The sequence below is a fragment of the Aotus nancymaae genome, unplaced genomic scaffold (genome assembly GCF_030222135.1).
Source record: "Aotus nancymaae isolate 86718 unplaced genomic scaffold, 86718_ANA_hifiasm-v0.15.2.pri h1tg000029l, whole genome shotgun sequence".
Taxonomy (NCBI): domain Eukaryota; kingdom Metazoa; phylum Chordata; class Mammalia; order Primates; family Aotidae; genus Aotus; species Aotus nancymaae.
Genome location: NW_026988442.1, coordinates 12,431,776 through 12,453,503, shown reverse-complemented (window position 1 = coordinate 12,453,503; position 21,728 = coordinate 12,431,776). Strand labels below are relative to the sequence as shown.

The 21,728-nt window shown below is 54.5% G+C and overlaps 1 protein-coding gene across 2 annotated transcripts in view; it reads left to right on the top strand.

Moving 5' to 3' along the window:
- Positions 1-21,728, top strand: part of NOL4L (nucleolar protein 4 like) — a 146,351-nt gene that overhangs the window by 57,231 nt on the left and 67,392 nt on the right. For both annotated transcript variants that reach the window (XM_064382317.1, XM_064382318.1), the window contains exons 2-4: positions 1,937-2,092; positions 8,809-8,920; positions 18,157-18,266. In XM_064382317.1, the coding sequence (XP_064238387.1) occupies positions 1,937-2,092; positions 8,809-8,920; positions 18,157-18,266 (378 nt within the window). The remainder of the gene's footprint in view (positions 1-1,936; positions 2,093-8,808; positions 8,921-18,156; positions 18,267-21,728) is intronic.

The following is a 21,728-nucleotide window of genomic DNA, read 5'->3' as shown; positions in this document are numbered from 1 at the left end:
CAGGAAGCGGGACCAGCAAGTGGCTTCTCCTACACAGGCAGAGAGAGAGATACGCGCTATCTGAGATGTCCCATTGAAATGGTTCCTGACCAGGAAGGAAGCCATTGGTGAGAGGGCCTCGTCGGGGCCAGTGAGGTCACCTCCCAGGGTCACCATTTAGGGACACTGCCCACTGGCTGTGGGGCTCTGGACCCCACATCCCAATGCCCTTTGTCCCCCATCTGCTCTCTGCTCTCGAATGGGCTGCTGAGGAAGAGACACTGCTGTTCGCCCATCATGGTATGTTGGGAAAGCTCCTGGGTGAAACCAAAACCTGTCTGTGCCAGAACGTGTTGTGAGCGAGCATCCCCTGCCAGTGTGGCCTGTATTCTACTCGGACTACGAAGTCTGAGGTCCTAAGCCATCTCTGCCACCCACCAGCCTCCGTACCTCTGGCAGGTCCTGACCCTAACAACCTCCCAGGGTTGTCACGGTGTTCGGTTCTCATACCTGGGGGAAACGTGGCGAACTGCAAAGCACTTCTTGGTAACGATGTTTATGGAGCAGTCCCTGTGCGCCAGGCTCAGTGCTAAGTGCTGCATGCACATCTCAGTTCTTCCCTCGGTAGCTTGTGGGAATGGGGCTTCTGTTATCCCCATTTTACAGATAAAGGGCCTGAGACTCAAAGCACAGTAAGTGCTCAGGGTCACACGGCCATTTCCATGATGGGGCCATATTCAAACCAGGGCAGAGTGTGTCCAAGTGACTCAGCCCAGCTGCCACTTAACGACCACTCCGTCATCCATCCAGTCCTTATTTGCTGACTACCTACTGTGTGTCAGGCACTGTTGTCAGTGCTGGAGAGACAGCGAAGAAGGAGCAAAGCCACATCCTCCTGTTGCTGACATCCTTGAGTTGGGGTCCTTTGTGAAGAATTCTCCTGGAGATGTATTTTTTGGGCACTTTTAGAGAAAAGCCTGCCTCCTTTCCCCTGAAGTCTCCTCCATACGGTTTGCTCTTGATCTTCAAAGCTCCATAATGTCCCCACAGACTCCCCTTAAGGAGCTGGCAGTTGAGAGCCTGGTGTCCCCGGGTCTGCGTCCCACTTGGGCTGAGAGCAGTTCCCCTGAAGTCTATTCCCTTCCGGGCCCTGGCCTCGCCCCCAACCTCCTGCCCTGTTTCCCTGCAGCCTCCTTCCCTGCTAGAGGGGAGTGCAGGCGTCAGCCCAGCAGCTGTTTGCTATTGAAGGACCCATCTTGCTCCTGGCACACCTTGTCGGGCCAGCTGACAGCACTCATACCAGCCTGATAAGAGGCTCGGGCCCATGGCCGACCCGTTCACACGGCCCTGCCACCTCCACGTGGCCTCATGCCTGTTATTCTGTTCATCTCCACACACAAAGAGCCCGGGTGCTGTTGCTGGCGCTCAGCTGCTGGAGTGGGGAGGGCAAGCAGCCGCGAAAAGCTTTTCAGAAAGGCCAGGGCGGAGGCAGGAGTCACCCAGGTGATCGGAGCTGCTCCCCTGGGACCCCAGCCCAGGCCCACAGTGAAAGGTTACTGCTAATTGGTGAGCTCCTGATGGGGCCGCATCTACTTAGCACTCCCCCTCCCCAGAGACTTCCAGGATGGTCTTGGCACAGCGTGTGATTCAAGAGCTCCCCGCCCGAGTCTGGCACAATCTGTCTGAAATTGTGAACATGGAGCCTCTTGGTTTTTTAATTTGTATTTTCGTTGTCGCCATTCTCTGCCCATTGTTGCTGGTAGATTTCATAGCCGCAGCCACCCTGACTCTGGCATCCCCCTCCAGGGAGCCCCCTCGGCAGGCTCCCTCCCTCCCCCAACCCCAAGACCCACTGTCAGAGCCATTGCCCATCCTGACCCGTTGCCCCGGCCTCAGGGCCCAGTTCTCACCCTGCCATCATCCCTGACACTAACACAGTTTGTCCACCCTGTCGCAGGGGGCAGATGGCCTGTCGGAGCCGGAGGGCATCTCTCTGAAGCGGGTCGCTGTGGTGGAAGATTTCTTTGACATCATCTACTCGATGCATGTGGAGAGCTCAGCGGAGCCAGGCAAAGCCCCCAAGCACGCTGGGCAGAAGAAAACCTACCGAGCGGTGAGATTTCTGTCTCTTTGCCTCCACTGGCAGCCCCAGGCCTTGGCAGGAGGCCACGGGCTCCGCACATGTTGGGCTGGAGGGGGGGCGGGGCAGGGAGCTGAGGCGTGATGAAACGGCCTTTGGGGACCTAGGGGGGCACAGGGCAAGGGCACAGCAGCCAGAGATGGCTCACAGGATGAGGGGAGGGGATCTGTGGTCTGAGCACAAAGGAAAAGCAGGTTGAAGGGGGTGAGAGGGAGGGAAGGAGAGGGATGAGGGCAGGAGGCACCCTCCTCTTCCCCATTTCTGCTTTACTCACTCCCACCCGACACCACTCCCAACCCCAGGCCCTTACAGCCTGTGCTGGGGCTGGGGAGGTGGGGGCAGATAATGATCAGAGGAGCAAATGCCTCCATGGTTTGCATTTACCGATGTCAGGCCTGTCCTGAGCTCTTCCTATGTGTGAGCTCATCCTGTGAAGTCAGGACCGGGAGTTCCCCAGGGGAAGTCAAAGGACCTGCTCCCCACCCTCCAGGAGGTCACAATTGGATTTGGGGTGGGGATGCTGAGAGCAAAAACAAGATACAGGAGAGGCAGAAATATCTCCAAGGCTCTCTTTGAGAGGGCAAGAACCCAGGCTCAGGGGCATTTAGCAAAGGCATCGCCCGATGCAGTTGAGCCTGGGGGTCTTCGTGGAGAAGGTGACACCCATGCTGGATTCTAAGCTTTGGGGAGGCATAAGGGCAGAGAAGGCAACGTAGGGGCAGGGAGTGTCACAAATGTGGGGGAGGTGGAAATAGATGGGACTGGCCAAACCCAAGGCCCCTCCAGACCCTGCAGAGGGCCCTGCCCGTGTCCTGATCCATCCCCTGCTGACCCACATGTGAGTCCACAGCTCATGCATATCTTGGGACCATTTGTCCAGTGCCCGGAGGCCAGTAAAGCCAGGCACTTCATACTCACTCAAGCCTCGCAGCAGTCCTGTGACCCAGGCACTGAGGTCCCATTTCACAGTTAAGGAAACTGAGACCCAGATAATCAGGTCACCTGTCCAAGGTCAGACGGCAGTTGAGTTGCAGTCGGCTGGCGTCCTTGTGCCTCCTCCGTGCTGACTTTCTCTGGAGCTTCTAGAGATGTGCCCTCTGTGGCTGGGCTTCCCCACCCAAGGCAGATGTGAAACTCCCTACCCCAAGTTCTTTGTATAAATAGCTTTGGACTACCCTGGAGGTGGCTGTATAAGTCTATAATTTCCCCTTATGGCCTGTCTTTTTTTTTTTTTTTTTTTTTTAATGCAACCATCTGGTTTGTCCTTGTCCTCAGAAAATGGGTTTTGCCCTAAATGGATTTTAAGGATGGACCCTTAAAATGTGCCAAGGGCCTCGGAGAGGCGAGGTGTCTGCCCAGGGAAGCAGGAGATGATGATGCCATCTCCCTGCCCCTGCTTCTCGGTCTGTGTGCTTTGGGAAGTGGCTTGTGGGAAGGGAGTTCTGAGGGGATTTCCACCAGAGGGTCATAGAAGAAGGAAGAGGCACCCAGCCTGGGGCTGACGTGGGCCCCTTGGCACTGACAAGACCCACTACATTTTTTCAGCATTAAATTAATTTACCATTGTGGGTGGGGCATGGTGGTTCACACCTGTAATCCCAGCACTTTGGGAGGTTGAGATGGGAGGATTGCTTGAGCAGCCTCAAGAAGTTCAAGACCAACTTGGGCAACATAGCAAGACCCCTTCTCTTAAAAAAAAAAAAAAAAAAATTGGCCCTGGGCTCGGTGGCTCATGCCTATGAATACCAACATTTTGGGAGGCCGAGGTAGGCAGATCACTTGAAGCCAGGAGTGTGAGACCAGCCTGGCCAACATGGCAAAACCCCACCTCTACTAAAAATACAAAAATTAGCTGGGCGTGATGGTGCACACCTGTAGTCCCAACTACTCAGGAGGCTGAGGCACGAGAATCACTTGAGTCCAGGAGGTAGAGGTTGCAGTGAACTGAGATCACAACACTGCACTCCAGCCAGGGTAACGACTGTTGTCTCCAAAAATAAAAATAAAAAAGTAAATTAAAAAATCCAGGCCTAGTAGTGTGTGCCTGTAGTCCTAGCTACTTGGGAGGCTGAGGCAGGAGGATTGCTTGAGTCCAAAAGTTTGAGGCTGTGGTGAGCTATAATCGCACCACTGCACTCCATCCTGGGTGACAGAGCAAGACCCTGTCTCAAAAAAAATTCACCGTTGTGCTGAGCAGTCAGCATTGCGCTACACCAGCACTTCCAGCTCTCTGAGCCTATACAGGTATGAAGGTTGTATGCATGAAGCAGGTGCTGTTGCTACTGCCATTTAAAGATGAGAAAACTGAGTCTCAGAGAGACACGTAACCTGCCTGAGGTTGATCAGCTGACATCCACCACCAGGCCACCCACCCCAGAGCCTGTGCTCTGACCACCACGCATCCTGCCTCTCTGCAACCTTCCTGTGGTCAGCTAGAAAGCCCTACGACTTGCTGTTGTTCAGGCGGATGGGCTGAAGCTAGCCGGATCATGTGATTGCCCTGGCCCCTTCGGTGCCCAGCATCAAGCCTTGCCCACAGGCACTCTTTGGGCATTGAGGAAGGCAGGGGTCTGCAGCCTTCACACTGTGGGGAGGGCAGGGTTGGGCTGGTCCTGCCAGCACTTGCATCCCTGGGCCAAGCGGACATCCAGCCCTTTGCTCTGCACTTCCTGGCTTCTCGTCCATATGCCTGCCGCATGCCCCACTTCCCGCTGCCCGGCCTGGAGCTGGCACATGACTGGCACTAAGCCAGCTGGGCTGCACACAGAGCTGGAATTTCAGCAGCAGGGCCAAGGCTGAGCTGAGCAGGCCAAGGCCCTCCTGCAGTGGGTGTGAGGCCGAGGGGGCTGGTGCACCTCCCTCCTCCCTCACGTGCCTCCTCTCCTTTTCCCCTTCTCCTCCCCATCTGTCACCCTTCTCATGCCACTCTTTTCATTTTTTGGGGGCAAGGGGTGGTCCTGGATGCCTTTGTGCCCCTCTTCATCTGCTCCTATTTTCCTTGACCCAAGCCTCGCTCTTCAGCCCCACTCCGTAGACACAAGGCTACCACCCACCCATGCCTGTGGAAACAGTCCCCAAGGAAACCCCCACTGATGGCTGCAGAGGATCACAGCCTGGTATCCCAGGCTGTGCATCAAGCCCCTGGCTGAGGCCTCTTTGGATCTGTCTCTGTGTTTTACCAAAGCTGAATCCTAGGACTGCCTGACGGTCTGTAGGGTGCAGGGCCCCTCTGGATTTTTCCAGTCCTGGGGTGCTATAGAAGTCAGAGGACTGGCAGGGAGGTGGCAGACTTGTTCAGTGCACTAAAGGAGGCACGTTATTTGGTGGGGAAAAGAGCTTTCTGGCATCTACTGCTGTCCAGCCATGGCTCAGATAGGGCAGGCAATGAGCTTTCTGAAACTGGAGGTATTCGAGCTGGAGTTAGATGGATAATGCAGGGATTCCCATTTTAAGCAGGAAGTCCCTGTCTCAGCTTCTCAGGGTGACGTGAGGTCCAGAGGATCTTGGAGGTCTCACCAGCACCAGGGTTTGGGGAAGGTTCCAGCTGGTTCTACAGTTTGCTGAACTCACACAGAGGGCTAGTCCTTTTTCCAAGGGGCCTTCCTGCTTTTCTGATTTCTGCACCCATCTGGGTTGGAGCAGGCCTCTTTGCTTCCTTCTCCCTCCCTGGGTGCTGGTAGGTCAGATCGGGTTCCAGAGTCTGGATCTAGCTGCCCAGGCCACTTTGGAGTTGGGGCCAGATGTGGTCAGCAGCTGCTCTGGGCCCACCACATGCTAATCCACCCGCAAGGCAGAAGGAGGATCTTGTAAAGTGGTGCAAATCCCCCCAATTGGCCTCATCTGTCTTTGTCGGCTTCCGAGTTGGGGAGTGAAATGGGGCCTTGCAAGTCAGCGACTCTGCAAATAGCTCCTGCTCTCTCTGCCAGTGAAGTCTCTGTTTTTTACCACCAGGAAAAATGTAAAAGGCAAATTCACGCACTGGACTCAATGTCCAGGTAGGAGGCCCAGGAGCAAGGCAGCAGGCAGCCCGGGGTGGTGGAGAGCTGCTGGGCAGGGACAAGGGTCTTGGAACTTCCCCTCCTTAGACACAGCAGCTCTGTCTTTATCTGTTTCATGTTTTGGGCTTCAGTGTATGAGTCTATTTCTAGAACAGGGTCTGCAGCTCTAAAACCATCTGAAAACCACCATCCTATTAACTAGAGCATCTGCTAGGACTGTCCTCCTGGTTTCGACTCATCCTGTGGTCCTGTGGCCTTGGGCATCCGTGCACTCAATCAGAAACAGAGGTCCCATTTCTGGTCCCAGGCAAGCCAGTAAGATGAATCAGAAGATGCCTGCTGAAGGCTGCGGGGGGAGGGTTTGTCATCCTCTGTACGAGTCCCTACAGGAGTGCAGAGCTGGGTTGGACTCTGCGCTTTACTGACTCCCCAGGGAGCTCTAAGCCAGGCTTGCAGACAGTACAGCCTTGCAGGGCCGGGCTTCCCTCCCCGGCCTCAGGCAGCTCCAAAGACTTCTCACCTGTCGACCTTCCATCCTCCCCTTCCACCCGTCTGTGGGACCCGGGGCCAGAAGGTGTGTGCTCAGCACTCCCCCTCCCCGTGGCATGCCAGCCAGCCTTTGCACACTGCCGGGGTCCCTGCCAAGGCCAGCAGAAATGTGGCTACCACTCTACCCCTGGAGAGGGAGCCGTTCTTGTGCCCTCAGCAGGCCAGGCAGCAAGAAGGGCCCTGCCCATCATGTGTGCAGCCCTCAGCAGAGCAGTCAGGCCAGTAGGACCCCCTGAGCCCTTTAAAAAATTACTTCTCTACCCATTGGCAGGGGAGCAGGCAAGCCCTGGGTAGCTCAGGAGGCCTGCTGTCATGGTAGGGACCTGGCCCTCCTCTCCCAGGTGACTGTGCAGCCCTCCCCCAGGCCCTCCACTGCGCTCTCCTGACCTAGGGTGCCATGTCTCAGGGGAGCCAAGGGGCATCTGTCTGCCCAGGTCAGCCACAGCCCTCCGCTCTGCCAGCACACGCCTTTCCCTCCTGCAGGCTTGGTCCTGCAGCCACCACCCTTCAGCCAGGCATCTCCCTCCAGACCCAGCAGGCCTGAGGGAAATGTGCCCCCAGACTTCCAGGCAGCCCTGGGCTGGGGATGAAGCGCTCCATGAGCAAGGCAGGAAAGCCCTATCCCTCGGCCCCTACACCTGACCAGGACCAGCTGCATCCCTGCTGTTGCTCTCCCATCCGCTGCTCCAGTCAGAGGCACTGGGGTTTGCCCTTGTCCCTGACCTCCAGAGGAAGGCAATCAGACAGGGAATTTGGAAGGGAGATAACTCATCAAGGAGCCTGCCTGCTCCGCAGAGCATCAAATCAGCTGAGAAATAACAACTGTGTCACCAAAATTAACTTTGCATTTGTAGCTGGCAAGAGTGGCCCCTGGACTCTTGCTGGTGGGCTGAGCTGGAAGCCATGCCTGAGCTGGTCCTCCAAGCCCTGGCCATAGCCGAGGGCACTCCAGGCCTTCTGCATCCCCCAGCTCCACTCCCCAGCCCCACCCTAGCCCACCTCTACCCTCCAGCCATCTCAGAGATGGAGAAGGACATTCGTGCATTTCCAAAGGAGCAAACCCATGCAGTTGCTGAGGGAAGGCGGGGCCCAGTGCAGCCCCTCACCCTTGGCCAACTTTCCTAGCCAGGCTGCGGGCTGCGGCGAGGACGGTGGAACGCTTGGGTGATGCTGCCCCTTAGTGGAGAGGAGTGGGAGGACCCAGGTTCCAGGAAGCACGTGGAAAACCAGCCACTGGGCAGCCTTGGTCCAGGGAACCTGGGACTAAAGGGACTCCTTGGCTCCCACCAGACAGCTAAAGCAGGGTCAGTGGCTTTTCCAAAACGCAGAGCAAGAGGAAAGGGTGGGACACCTGGGCCCACAGCCACCTCTTGCCCACTCCCCGACCCAGCCCTTTTTTTATGTTCCCTCCCTTCTGTGTGTCTCTCTCCCAGCCCCCTGCATCCCTGTCCTCTTCCTCAGCTAGGGAGGCCCTCTGGAGGCAACTATGGAGTGATGTGACCTGGAGCTTGGGGTTTAGCCTGGCACTGCCCCGAAAGTGCTGTGTGACCTTGGGGAGTTGGCTCACTTCTCTGACCATAGACGCTTGGAACATGGGCACCCACAGAGCCTGTCCAGTTTGAAAAGCCTGATGCCTGGTACTAGCGCTTCGTAGCAATCCCTGAGAAGGTTGTTGACCTGTGAGAGGTCACAGGAGATGGCTCCTAGGACCCTTGGTTCTGTGCATAAGCCCAGAGCAGTGAGTGTATCCATGGGTCTCAGTCTATCCATCTCTAAGAGGGGAACTGCTCACTATGCTATAGCAGTGTTTATAAGCCCAGTTTTTTTCACAGCAGCAAATAAAATGTTCTGAGGAATGTTACTTATTAGAATATAGGTTAAAGACTAGATAATGTTTAAAGGCTTTGCTTTTTCAATTTCTAGCCTCCTTTATTGAGATTTTTTAAACAAATGGTTTTTCACAAAAGTACTGTCTCATTTCCACCGCTGAGAATCCAGGACACCTGCCCCTTGCTCCTCAAATCTCTGACTTTCCTTGCAAGAGCCAAAGCACCTGCCACCAAAGCTCAGACCTTGGTGACCCCATGGCCAAGTCACCTCCCGACGGATCCGTGTAACAAGCGAAGCTCTTCTCTCCTCCAGATCGCAGAGACCTATGCCTTCCTCCCGAGAGAGGCCGTGACCCGGTTCCTGATGAGCTGTACGGAGTGTCAGAAGAGGATGCACTTTAACTCCAACGGCCTGGAACCCAAAGGTAGTGGGGGTGGCATGCTGGAGGGCTAGGGCAGGGGCTGGCCGAGAGCAGACTGTCCCTGAAGACGTCAGCTTTTGCTGGCACAGAGAAGTGGCCAGCAGCTGTTGTTGCTGGTCCCAGAGGCCAGTATGGGTCCATGATGCTGCCCAAAGAGCCTCATTTTGTTTTAACTTTTTTCCTCTCCAGTTTCACTTAAAAACCAACCATACAGGCCGGGTGCAGTGGCTCATGCCTGTAATCCCAGCACTTTGGGAGGCTGAGGTGGGTGGATCACGAAGTCAGGGGATGGAGACCATCCTGGCTAACACAGTGAAACCCCGTCTCCACTAAAAATACAAAAAAAATTAGCTGGGTTTGGTGGCACATGCCTGTAGTCCCAGCTACTTGGGAGGCTGAGGCCGGAGAATCGATTGAACCTGGGAGGTGGAGGTTGCAGTGAACCGAGATCATACCACTGCACTCCAGCCTAGGTGACAGAGTGAGACTATGTCTCAAAAAAAAAAAAAACAACCGTATAAAACAAAAAACTCAACATGTTTCTCCTGCCTCACAAGGCCCAGGCCGGCCCCTTTCCTCCCACCCAGGTTCCAGTGGGAATGGCCAGCCCGCCCCGTTCTCAAAGTTCCATCCATGCCTCCCACTGTTTCTCTGCTCATGAGCTGTGGTCTGGCCGGTATGCTCTCTGAGACATGTGCATCCTCCCACCCCATAGCCCACAGACCTGCCAATGAGACGTCCTCTCTGGTGCTTGTTTCCACCCTTTGCACACCCATGTGGCCTCTGATCAGTAAACCCACAGGGACTGATGAGAATTTAAAATGCCCAGAGCAGGCCGGGTACAGTGGCTCATGCCTATCATCTCAGCAGTTTGGGAGGCTTAGGTGGGAGGATCACTTGAGCTCAGGAGGTAGAAGCTGCAGTGAACCATGATCATGCCACTGCACTCCAGCCTGGGTGACAGAGCAAGACCCTGTCTCAAAAAAAAAGAACACTTGTGACCACCAAAGTTGGTCCCTTGGACCGATGTCCATGCCCTCCAGCTCTGTCCTGCCCAGTGAGAGACAGCAAGGGCCTCACTTCAGCAATCTCATAACCCCTCAAACATCCCAGAGGCCTCCAGTAAACCTGGGGCCGATCTGTTTGCAGGTGGCTTTGGCACAGCGAGATGGCCCAGCACATTTGGCTGGTACAATTATAACGCTGCCCCGAGAAATGGTGCCCAGGTGGGTGATTTATCAGGGTTTCCAGGACTGCCTGGTGCCTCGTGCCAGCTCCCGGGCATCGGGCCTGGGGAAGTTGCTGAAGTCAGTGGGTGTTTTGCCCGAGGATGGAAACAGACTCAAATTAAGGGCGAGCTGTTTATCCGGGCTGCACTCAAGTAGCGTCCACTGAATCTGGGAAAGGAAAAGTCCACAGCAAAGCAGACAACAAAGGATCGGGAGCATGGGCGTCAAGTGGGGCTTTCTGCTCGTGTTTGTTGTCCCTGACACACGTGAGCGACTTCTGGCAGCAGCTGACTCACCAAATCCAGAGGCTTCCATGCCCCTGGGAGCTGTCAGGCCACGGCTGTTTCATCGGGCACATGGGCCAGCTTCAAAGCACGAGGGGCAGGAAAGGATCTAGTTAATCCCTCATAAATGCTGGTTCCTGTGTTGAGAACAGGGTGCCAGGGCCGAGGTACCACTCAGCTGCTGTGTGTCCTCGGCAAGGGACTTGATCTTTCTGAGCCTCAGTTCCCTCATCTGTGAAGTGGGGTTAATCAGAGGGCTGATGAGATGTGTTATTCCCTGTACCTGGCATTGGTGCAGGGAGAGCTAGCTGTGGCTACTGCGGTTCCTGGGATGGCACTGGACGCTCCTGTGATGTGTGCCTGAGCCAGTGATCCTGAATGCTGCTGCCCACATGGCCTGGCCCCGGCCGGGCAGCTGCTACAACCCCTGGGCCAAGACCACATTTGGTACCTGCAGATGGGCTGGAGGGCTTGCCCCGCCACACTCTCCACCCTGCCGGGGTCTAGGCCACAGGGGCCAGGGGCATGTGCTGTAGTAGTGGTGGCTGCCTGGTTCCTGCCCACCCATCCGCCTGTCCCCTCCTGTTCCTGTCCTCATGGTTTCCATAGCAACTGGCGGAGTCAGACATAGAATTGCTTGCCTGGAGGAACAGAGGCGAAGCCAAGAGGGGCTCTGTTGGTGGGCTGCTCAGGGGTGTCTGAGGCACCATCCGCTCCCCTCCCCTGGTACGCACCCCACGGCAGTGCGGAGGGTGTTCCTCAGCTCCCCCTGCACTCCTCACTGATGGCTGCCCGGTCTCCCTAGGCTGCAGGCTCCGCTTCTCATCTTCAGGCTTCTGTGTGGCCAGGAGGGCAACGCGGGGGCACAGCAGTGGCCTGCTTCCTCTCCTCACTGGCTGCCACCACCATGCCCCACCCCCAGGGAGGAGAAAGAGGTGGGGGAGGGAAGGAGCACACAGGCCAGGAGCTGGGTAGAATATAAACCAGTGCTGTGGGCTCTGTGCTGCACCCCGTCTTTCCTGGGGCTTGCTTCAGGCTGGACAGAAGACGAGCACCATGCCCATCCTCGCCCATCCTCAGGCACAACACCACCTCTCCATCCCAGGTAGCAGAGCTTCCACTCTCAGGGAGAGGAGAAGATGCTGAGGGAGCAGGAGCCCGTGGAAGTGGCCTGGGGAAGGGCCCAGGCTTGGAGTCAGGCAGGCCTGCAGTGCAGCCCTGTTCCCTGCTGCGTGTCCCTTGGCAGGTCAGGGAACCTCTCTGAGCAGCTTCTCCTCGTGACAGCTACGAGGATCCTATGAGGTGTTAGGCCTGGCTTACAGCTGAGGAAACTGAGGCATAGAGAGATGTGGAGGTGAAATCATTCATCCAAGCTCTCCCAGGAGATAGAAGTGAAGGAGGAAACCATATTTTCTCATCAGCAAAGTAGAAGGAATGCCATCCTTTCAGGGTGGTGAGGATGAACCTGTTGTGGAGGGTAGCTGGGACGCCAAGGCTGCCTGGGGAGCATCAGCCTGCCTCCTGCCTCCTGCCCGTGTTATGGCACCACGATGCCCAGACACAAGGCTGCCAATGTCCAGGTGGCAGAGACACACGGCCTGCCTCCAGCCAGGTGGGGTCAGATGTGGCCCCCAGCCCCTTCAGGCAAGCATGCTGGGTTCACACCTTGGACAGGGTGAGAAGGGAAGGGCCTGGTTTCTGGAAGCTGCCAGTGGAGAGCTTTAGAGTCTGAAAGGCTCCACTGTCTACTAAGTGGCCAGAGGCACTCGCCTCCTGGACCGTCCCCAGGTTCCCTCCTCCTGCCCCCGCTGAAAGCCTGCAGATACTATCTCTGCCCGCCATGCTGGCCTCTGTATGCAGCTATATCCTGCTGTCTCCCAGGCACCCCTGCATTGCCAGCCCTCCCTTCTCCCTCTCCAGCTGCTGGGAAACCAGAGCCTGCACCAGCCCCAGAGGCAGGCCCAGTGTTCCTGCCCCAGGAAGGTGGGAGGGAGCGGGGACAGGGGACAGGGGACAGGATGGAGGCTCCTTGAGGGCTGCTGGGAGAATGCGTGGCTTCCTGGCCTCATGTTAAAAAGAAAGAAAGGAAGCAGAGTGGCCTCCTTTGCTCAGCGGTTTCTCCCCGGCAGAGTTGGGGGGGCCCAGACAGCCCCATGCCCTCCCCCAGTGCCAGAAGCATAAACAAAGGAGGCGGTAGAGGATCAGGAAGTCTGAGGACGGGAAATTCCAGGGCCTCCTGACTCCACGCTCCTCTTCCACTGGCCCCTGAGGAGTTGAAGGCAGAGCATGCAAACTGGGTGTGACCTCAGACCAGCCAGCTCCTGGGAAAGGGACCTTTGGAGCCATGTCTCTGTTTTCTTTGATGTGACAAAATATTGTTGCATGGTTGCAAACTGGGAGTTACCAGTGGGCAGCAGTGCTGACTCTTCCTCCGCAGGCAGGCTGTCCACTTGGGTCTCCGCCCCTTCGCAAGCAGGCCCAGACTCTTCTGCATGGTTTCCGAGGCCTCCACACCTGGCCCCTCCCGGCTCTCACACTCACTTGCTGCGGGACTGTGGGAAGGTTGCACAGCTTCTCTGTGTGCCATTGCCTCATCTGTGAAGTCAGGGTATTACTACAGGCACCCACCTCACAAGGTTCCTGGGAGCGTCTAGCGAGAGCGTGTGTGGGGAGCCCTAAGCAGGTGCTCAGTGGCTGTCAGCTGAGCGAGAGATGGTGAGTCCCATTCAGATCCTCTCCACAAAGCTTCCTTGAGCTCCTCCGGCGCCCTCTGAGCTCTTCCTCCAGTGACCCTAATGGACTCAGGTCCGTCCCCCCAGCTCGTCCTTCACCCTTGTTTCCTGAGCCCGGGACGGCACCACACACAGGTTCCTCCCCTTCTCACCCCGAATGCACATGCATCAGCACTGCTTGAAGACTTGCCAGTCCATTGATTTACTTCCCCAGGAAGGAGATTTTTTTTTGCCGTCCTTTGAGCTGGCCTCAGGCCTGGGATCTCTGTTTCCAAATGTGAAGCCCCCGAGGCTGGCTGGTCTCCCGGCCTCTCTGTGCCAGGCCCCCATCGTGCACACATCCTTCGACACCCACCCCCATCTGGAAGATCTTTCATACCCGTGTCTCCGGACTGAGAGTTCTTCGCGCTGTAGGTGAAAGCTCCTGAGAATCACCACCTGGTGTTCCACTGGGGAAACAAGGTCACTCCCGCGGTTGAAGTTTGCGTTGGTTGATGAGTGCCGTTGGTGCCCAGCTGCACAGGCCAGCGTTCGGCTTGGCCTGGCCCAAGCACCCACATCATTGATTATTCTCAAGGCTGCATAAAACTAGGTCTGGCGCCTGGGCTGGCTTCCATTTTCCTTGGCAAAGAGATGTTGAAACATCTCCCTGGGCACATCTGTGCTTCTCTTGCCAGCAGCCTGCCAGGGGATTTAGGCTCTGTGACCCTTGCTAGCTCCTAGCTCACCCTTCTCCATGGTGACAGTGCCCAGCAGTGCTGCACCATCAGGTTATTTGTAGAGGCTCGAGTGTGGCACCACGTGTTGACCATGGGGCGGGGAGGGGGGCGGCCTGTCTCAGCAGAGCCCAAGGAACCCGCTTCTTCCTTGTTCACATTTCCACCTGAGCTCATCCCCAGTCCTGGCTTTTTTCTCACCTGTGAGCCTCTGACTCTGTGGGGCTCCCACTGACCCCTGCTCTGTCTCTCTTTCCCACTAAGCCCATCCTCTCAGCGTGCACTCACTTACTGAATCCAGCACACCTGGGGCTCCTCACTGCTGAAAAGCCTGCCTGCCTTTCTCCTCACTGTGGTGTGGTTGAACTCTGACCTCTCACCCCTGGCTCCATGGCTCATTTCCTCACCTAGAATGTCCCCTGCCTGCCAGGGTCCTACCTCCCCCACAGAACTCTCATTCTGGAGCTGCAGAATCAAGCATTTCACCTTACAGCAATGTAAGTTGTTCTCCAATGGGTTTGGGAGTCTGCTCGGGAAGTTCCAGCTCCCCCGAGACCAGGGCGACCTGCCTTCCTCTTCTGAGCTCTCTTGGCTCACCTGTGGGCACCAGAAGTGGTTTCTCATCTTTGGAGATGCTGGGGTGGGAACAGGCCAAGGAAGACCTCTTTTCCTGCCTCCCAAGGGTGCTGTCCCGGCCACCGGTTTATACTTCCTAAGCCACACTGTCACTAGTTTTATTAAAGATACTTTCTTACGAGCAGCCATGACACTACAGTCAGGACAGGGGCAGCCATCAGTAAAAGAACACAACTCCCTGCCTCCGTGACTACCGAACCCAGAGAATCCCCGCAACACCCAACAGAGGGCTGGCCGGGGGCCTTGAGAGCGAACGGGGCCCTTCACATTTACCACGGCGCTTAACAGCTTCTTACCAGACAAGCTCCTCCTTGAGGAAATGAAACAAATCACAGAATTCTCGGTCTGAACATCCACCTCTGAAAACAGGACCCACGGCTCTTTTGCGTGATACATCGCAGTGTCATCACTAGACTGCCTGCCTGATACATCACATCTGATCTGGTCGATGAATGAGGCCAGGGCCCAAAACCCCACTGAGGTTAAGGAACTCAAATCTAGGTTGACAGTGGGGTGGAAACCCACTGGAGTTTGGCACTGGGCGTCGCTGCCAAAGGGGCTGATGGGTATCAGTACAGAGGATCCCTGGCACCCAACCAAGAGGAAGTCTCTTTTACAGGGAGGGAGTGGTCCCTTTCAAGCCAGTTTCTTAGGCATTCCATTAGTGGCATTTACTTCTTTTTTTTTTTTTTTTTTTTTTTTGAGATGGAGTCTTGCTCTGTCGTCCAGGCTGGAGTGCACTGGTGTCATCTCTGCTCACTGCAACCTCTGCCTCCTGGGTTCAGGTGATTCTCCTGCCTCAGCCTCCCGAGTAGCTGGGATTACAGGCATGCGCCACCACACCCAGCTAATTTTTGTAGTTTTAGTAAAGACGGGGTTTCACCATATTGGTCAGGCTGGTTTCCAACTCCTGACCTCAGGCGATCCACCTGCCTCGGCCTCCCAAAGTGCTGGGATTGCAGGTGTGAGCCACCACACCTGGCCAACATCTACTTCTTCCTCCAAGAACAAAGAATAAAACATTCTATGTGTGACAACATAGCTTTAAGGAGCAAAACTAAGTTCTGCATTTCTGTAAAACTTGATTCAAAATGTGATTGGATCTGTAAAGTCACCAGAGGTCTGCAGCGTCAAAGTGGACCCCGTCCTCTAGACCCAGCTACTCCGGGCCCCACCTTTTCTGCAGGGCTGTTCCTATTCTTGCCAAGCAGCAAATTCCCTTATCCTCTTTGGGTAACTTCACCCCTTGTTTGCAGAGACTTTTTTTCTTTTTAAATTATGGTAAAATATTTACAACATACAAACTTGACTTTTTAGTAATTTTTTTTTCTTTTTGAGACAGGGTGCCTGTCACCCAGGGTAGGGTGCAGTGGTGCCTCAACGTCCCCAGTGCGGGTGATCCTTCCACCTCAGCCTCCCGAGTAGCTGGGACTCCAGGCACACACCACCACACCCAGCTAACTTTATTTTTAAACTTTTAGTAGAGATGAGGGATTCACTGTGTTGCCCAGGCTGGCCTTGAACTCCTGGAGTCAAGCAGTCCTCCTGCCTCAGCCTCCTAAAATGCTGAGATTACAGGTGTGAGCTGCCATGCCCAGCCTTAATAATTTTTAATTGTTCCATTTTAAAGATATTATATTCACACTGTTGAGCAATCATCACCACTGCCTATTTCCAAAACTTTTTCATCACCCCAAACAGAAACTCTGTACCCATTAAGCAATAATGTCCCATTCCCCCGCCACCAGCCCCCAGTAACCTCCAGTTACTGTCTTTGAATTTACCGATTCTCGATATTTCGTGTAAGTGGAATCATACGGTGTTTGTCGTTTGACATCTGGCTTCTTGCACTTGGTATCGCGTTTTCAAGGTTTCAGATTTGGGCTGTGGCTCTGGAGGGGCAGGTAGTACCGGTCACCCCCGGATATTCTCTGGACCTCGCCCACCTCTGCCCCATCACCTGCCTCCCCTGCAGCCTGTCTCTTGGGCCTCCTTTTGATGGTAGAGGGCACTTCGTCTGGAAGTTGCTCCCGCTTTTCCTCATGCTTTTCGTCAGCCCATCAGTGGGATGAGGCACCAGGGGCACCTTTTGATTAAAGGCCTGGGGCAAGATGAATCTGGCCTGAAATCCTAGGAGGAAGAGGCCAGATAGCAAGTAACTGAAACAATTCCTACAGCAGCGTGGCCAGAGATTTTAATGGTTATCAAACTATGTCTCTACCTTTTAATTTCTTGTAATCTGTTCCAAAAAGGCAAAGATCGGAAATACGGAGCAATATTTATGCACAAAGATGTCCTCCGCAGTGTTGTTTATAATAGTCCCAATGGGAAACAACCCAAGAGCCAGTCATTAGAGAGTGACTTAAGCAAATTATGGCAAAATATGACACAGCCATAAAAATTGGACTTGCAAAGCAAAATCAGATTCTGAATATTGGGGAAAATACCTATGACAAAATGTTAAGAAGAAAAACTTTTTAAAAGCAGACTGGAATTCTCTGTATGCATTATGAGATCATGTGTAAAAAAGAAAAATCACAGGGAAAAAAATAAACAGAAGCATATGCCAAGCTGCGTGGTGCAATTACGGCTTTTAAATTTTTTCTTTACATCTTTCGGCACTTTGTAACTTCTCTGAAAAAAGAACATGCATCACTTTGATCTTCAAGACAACAAAGGAATAAACGGGAGGAGAATGTTCCTCTGCATAAGATGAAGGAGGAACCAGAATTTGGGGGCTACTGGAGGCCTGGCTCACACCTGGGAGCCATCTGGCACCTGAGGATGCTTTTGGGGGATGCTGCATGGTGGCGGGATCGGGTGGGTGAGAGTGGCATGTGTTCACCTGGAAGAGAACTGACTTAGACAATGGTTGGAAACAAAAATGCCTTCAAGGGTCTGGCAAGTATCATAATTGGTACTTGCAAATGAGCAAAGCTGTGCAATAGGATAAGGAGTGGTGGGGACTGTGGCAAAATGGGAGCTACACACCCTGCTGAAAAGAAGTGGCTGCTTGCCATCGGGAGTGGGGTTCCCATGTGGCCAGACCTTACGTTCTTCAAAGAAGCCAAAAATTGATATAAATACGTGTGGAGGGGCAGGGGGAGGTTGTTGTTGGTCTCTGTCGCTGAGGCTGGAGTGTGGTGGTACCATCACAGCTCACTGCAGACTGCAGCCTTGACCAGCTGGGCTCAAGCGATCCTCCCACCTCAGCCTCCTATGTAGCTAGGACTACAGGCACACACCACCACATCTGGCTGATTTTCTTTTTTATCATTTGTAGAGATGAGATCTCCCTGTGTTGCCCAGGCTGGTCTTGAACTCCTGGGCTCAAGCGATCCTCCTACCTCGGCCTCCCAGAGTGCTGGGATTATAGGCATGAGCCACCGCACCCGGCCTCATTGTTTTTTTTAACATGTGAAATCTCTAAAACACTGGCACCTAATAAAAAAAAATTTTTTTTGACACCATGCAGTCCACATCTCCAGGCCAGATGTGGGTGAGCCACAGAGTCTGTGACTTCTGACCTGTCCCTTCTCCTCCCAGGTGGCTTCCTCTTCCATGGGCTCTGTTAAATGCGCTATGTGGGCTACAGGCCCGCAGCACAGACTGAAAGGGCTTTCCTTTTGTTCTTTCTGCCAGAAAATGAGCCTCCATCTCCGCTGGTCTCCGGGATTATTGATTACAACATGCCCCTCACCTCCACCTACCTGAAGCAGATGAAGCTTCGAGTGATGAATTCCCAGGAGCAGGTAAGGCGGCAATCTCCCCTTACCCCACCTGCAGGTATCCTGACTTGCCTGGCAGTGGTTGATTCTTTCCAAGTCTTGGGGCCACAGCTTGTGTAAACACACGGGAAATCAAAGAGGCCCTTATCTGGTTATCTGGGCTGTGCAGTCCAGGCGGAGAGGGGGAGGCAAGAATGTGTTCCTCGTGAGAGGGTCTCCTGTGCAGACAGCCCTGTGGGTCTTCAGGGAGAAAAGTTTCCCCTTGGCTGGGCTCCCAGGAGGAAGGGATGTAGGAGGGAAGGGCTGCGGCCCCGGACCCTGGAGCTGTTCTCTCTCAGCTTGCCCTTGATCGCTGGCCTCTTGCCTCCTTCCCCCAGGGAGGCAAGAGAGAGTGGCTGCCTGCTTGTGGCCTCTGTCACTCTTGGGGCCCGGATGGACTAGGAGGATAGGCCTTGGAGGGTGGCCCTGGGGCCTCCTGGCTGTCCAAGCCTCCCCAGCTGGAGTTTGCCAAGGGCCATGAGGCACCATGGAAACAGACTATGAAAAGAAACTCCCTTTCGCCTGCCTTCCCACACAGTCCACCTCCTAACCCTCTGCAAAGCAAGTAGCCTGACTGTCTTTCAAAGAAAGGACTAGGTGAGTTCCCCTCCACCCCCATCCTCCGCCGCCACCTAAAACCAGGGTAATCACTTCTTGCTTCAGCTTGGAGTGTTCTCATCTCTTGTGACATCTGAACCCGTTGTGTCCTTGTGGCCCTGGCAGGGGATTGGATTCTTTCTCCCCCGTTGAAAGGTGGGTCAGAGCCCGAGTCTGACTTCCAGCCCTGGGTGCGGCTGTCCCGTGCTGCTGGTCTCCTTGACAACCCCAGTGCGCGTGCTCCGAGGGGGTGGTGGCCCCTCGGCCAGATCCATGGTGATGTAGTGGGACATGTGCAGGTAGCATCTCTGCCTGTGATACCCAGTTTGAGGACTTAAGCTGAGTGGCTTGAACCTGCAGGGCTTTGTATCCTTTCAAGAGGCGGAGGCAGCCAGCCCTCCCTTCGCCACTCCATGCCCAGCCCCTAGAGGCCGTGTGAAGGAACCTTTGCTCTGAGCCGTAGGACTCTTCGGTAGAACTGTGTCTCCCCCGTCTTCTCATCTGAGCACACGTGTTCTGGGATGTTTGCGTCTCCAAGAAACTTCACCTCATCACAAATAATTCCAGTGGGGAAAACGGGCTTGGATTGGGTTTCCAGCGCACAAAGGCAAAGTAGTTTGGGCTACAGGAGTGTCGGTAATGAGGGTGTTGCTTATAGAACCCCAGCACCGCTGCGCAGGCTCCACGTCGGGTCTCCTCTGACTGCCGCTGAAGAGCAATCTGTGGCCTTTCTTTCCTGTAACCATCCTCATTGTGACAGGCACCTGGCTCCGTAAACACTATTATCACCATTCTCATCTGTGCCCACGAAGAATGAAGTACAGAACCACACAGACAGCTGGGAGCACAGCCCCTGGGTTTTCTTTCCTACAGAAGGGCACTAAATCCAGGTCACCACTAGAACCAGTAGTGGTCAGTGTTGTGCAAGTTGGGATCTCTCATTAACGAGTCAGATATATGAGCCGGTTAAAAATCCTTACTGTGCCTTCACTTGCGTCAATGGAAGAGGGGAGTTAAGACTACAGGTTAGGTGCTTTAATGAGGATTCGGTCATTCCACAAGTACTTACAGAGCGCTGTTCTGTGAGCCAGGCTCTGGGGATGAGCAGAGACAGCAGTACCCCTAGATCTTCTTCTTCTGTGTTTTTGTTGTTGTTTTTGTTTTTTTGAGGCAGAGTCTCACTCTGCCACCCAGGCTGGAGTGCAGTGGCATGATCTTGGCTCACTGTGACCTCTGTCCCCCGGGTTCAAGTGATTCTCCTGCCTCAGCCTCACATGTAGCTGGGATTATAGGCACTTACCACCATGCCCAGCTAATTTTTTGTATTTTTCATAGAGACGGGATTTCTCCACGTTGGCCCAGCTGGTCTTGAACTCCTGGGCTCAAGCAATCCACCCGCCTCTGCCTCCCAAAGTGCTGAGATAGATTCCGACTGGCATCCCCATGTGTGTTTTCTTCTGGTCTAGGGGAGACAGACAGCAGCGGCAGGATCGCACACACATGCCCAGCTCACAGTAGGCGGCGATTAACAATGGAGGAAGTGATCAATAGGGCATCACCACGGTGCAGAAGGACACGTGGCACTGGGGGTACTTAGGGTGGGCTGGAGGGTGGACTGAGGCAGGGGTCCGGGAAGTCATGCCTCAGAAAGGGATGCTTCAGCTGAGAGTGGGATCTGAAGGGAAGAGAAGCTATTCCAGGCTGAAGGAACAGCTTCTGCAAAGGCCTTGTGGCTCAAGGGAGGACCAAGCCTGCACGAGATTCAAGGGGCTGGTGTGGCTGCAGCAGAGAATGTGATGAGTTCTGTAGCCGAGACAAAAGGGGGAAAGCACAGTGTTGGGAGCATAAGCACCTGATGAGTATCTGGGGATGAACTGAAGTTCATGACATGAGATGGATGAATTACCCTGGCGAGGCTCTGGCAGCTCCCAGAGGAAGGGAGGACTGTGGAGGGCCTTTGTCCCCAGGGTGCTCTGGGAGTCCAGCTGGGGCAGGGCCAAGATCGAGGTGGCCTCTGCTTCCAGTGGGACTGGATGTGACTTCCTCTGCTTCATTAGTAGTTTCCAGGTGGGGGCCTCTGAATGTATCCAGCTTCTCCTGGGTGCGGCAGGAGATGGAAGTTAAGGCCTGCCTTTCACCACCTGGCTGGTGAAGCAGCCTCCCACCTCATGCCTAGAGCCCTTCATCTGTCAGTCTCCAGCACACTGTGCAAAGCAATGAGCTCTCAAGGCCTCAGATTCTTAGGCAGCGCCGTTATCCCTGTTTTATGGCTGGGCACGTGGTGTAACATGAAATCACATCGCTCACCAGATTATTTATCTGCAGCAGCAAGGAAGGGCCAAGGACCCAGCAGTCTTGGATTCTTCAGCTTGAGTTAGAACTAAAAATATACATGCTTGAATTACTAGCTTATTTCCTGTATAGCAAAGGCAGGCCAGGGTGGGTGAATGACTCCCCACCATCCAAACGCAGCCTCGGGACAGGTTCAGCTGCTGTCAAATCCATCCGTCCCAAGACGAGGCTTTGAGAGTGGTTATGTTTCATCACTCTGACCACAAAATCCCAGCAGAGGACATCTGTAGTGTTTGCAAATCTCTAATGCAGGCTACATGGAAAATAACCCCAATACTAAAGTAACTGGGAACCAGGATAAATATTTTATTTATTTTTTATTTTTTATTTTTATTTTTGAGAGTCTTGCTCTGTCACCCAGGTGGGAGTGCAGTGGTGCGGTCTCGGCTCACCGCAACCTCTGCCTCCCAGATTCAAGTGATTCTCCTGCCTCAGCCTCCTGAGTAGCTGGGATTACAGGTGCCCACCACCACATCCAGCTAGTTTTTGTGTTTTTAC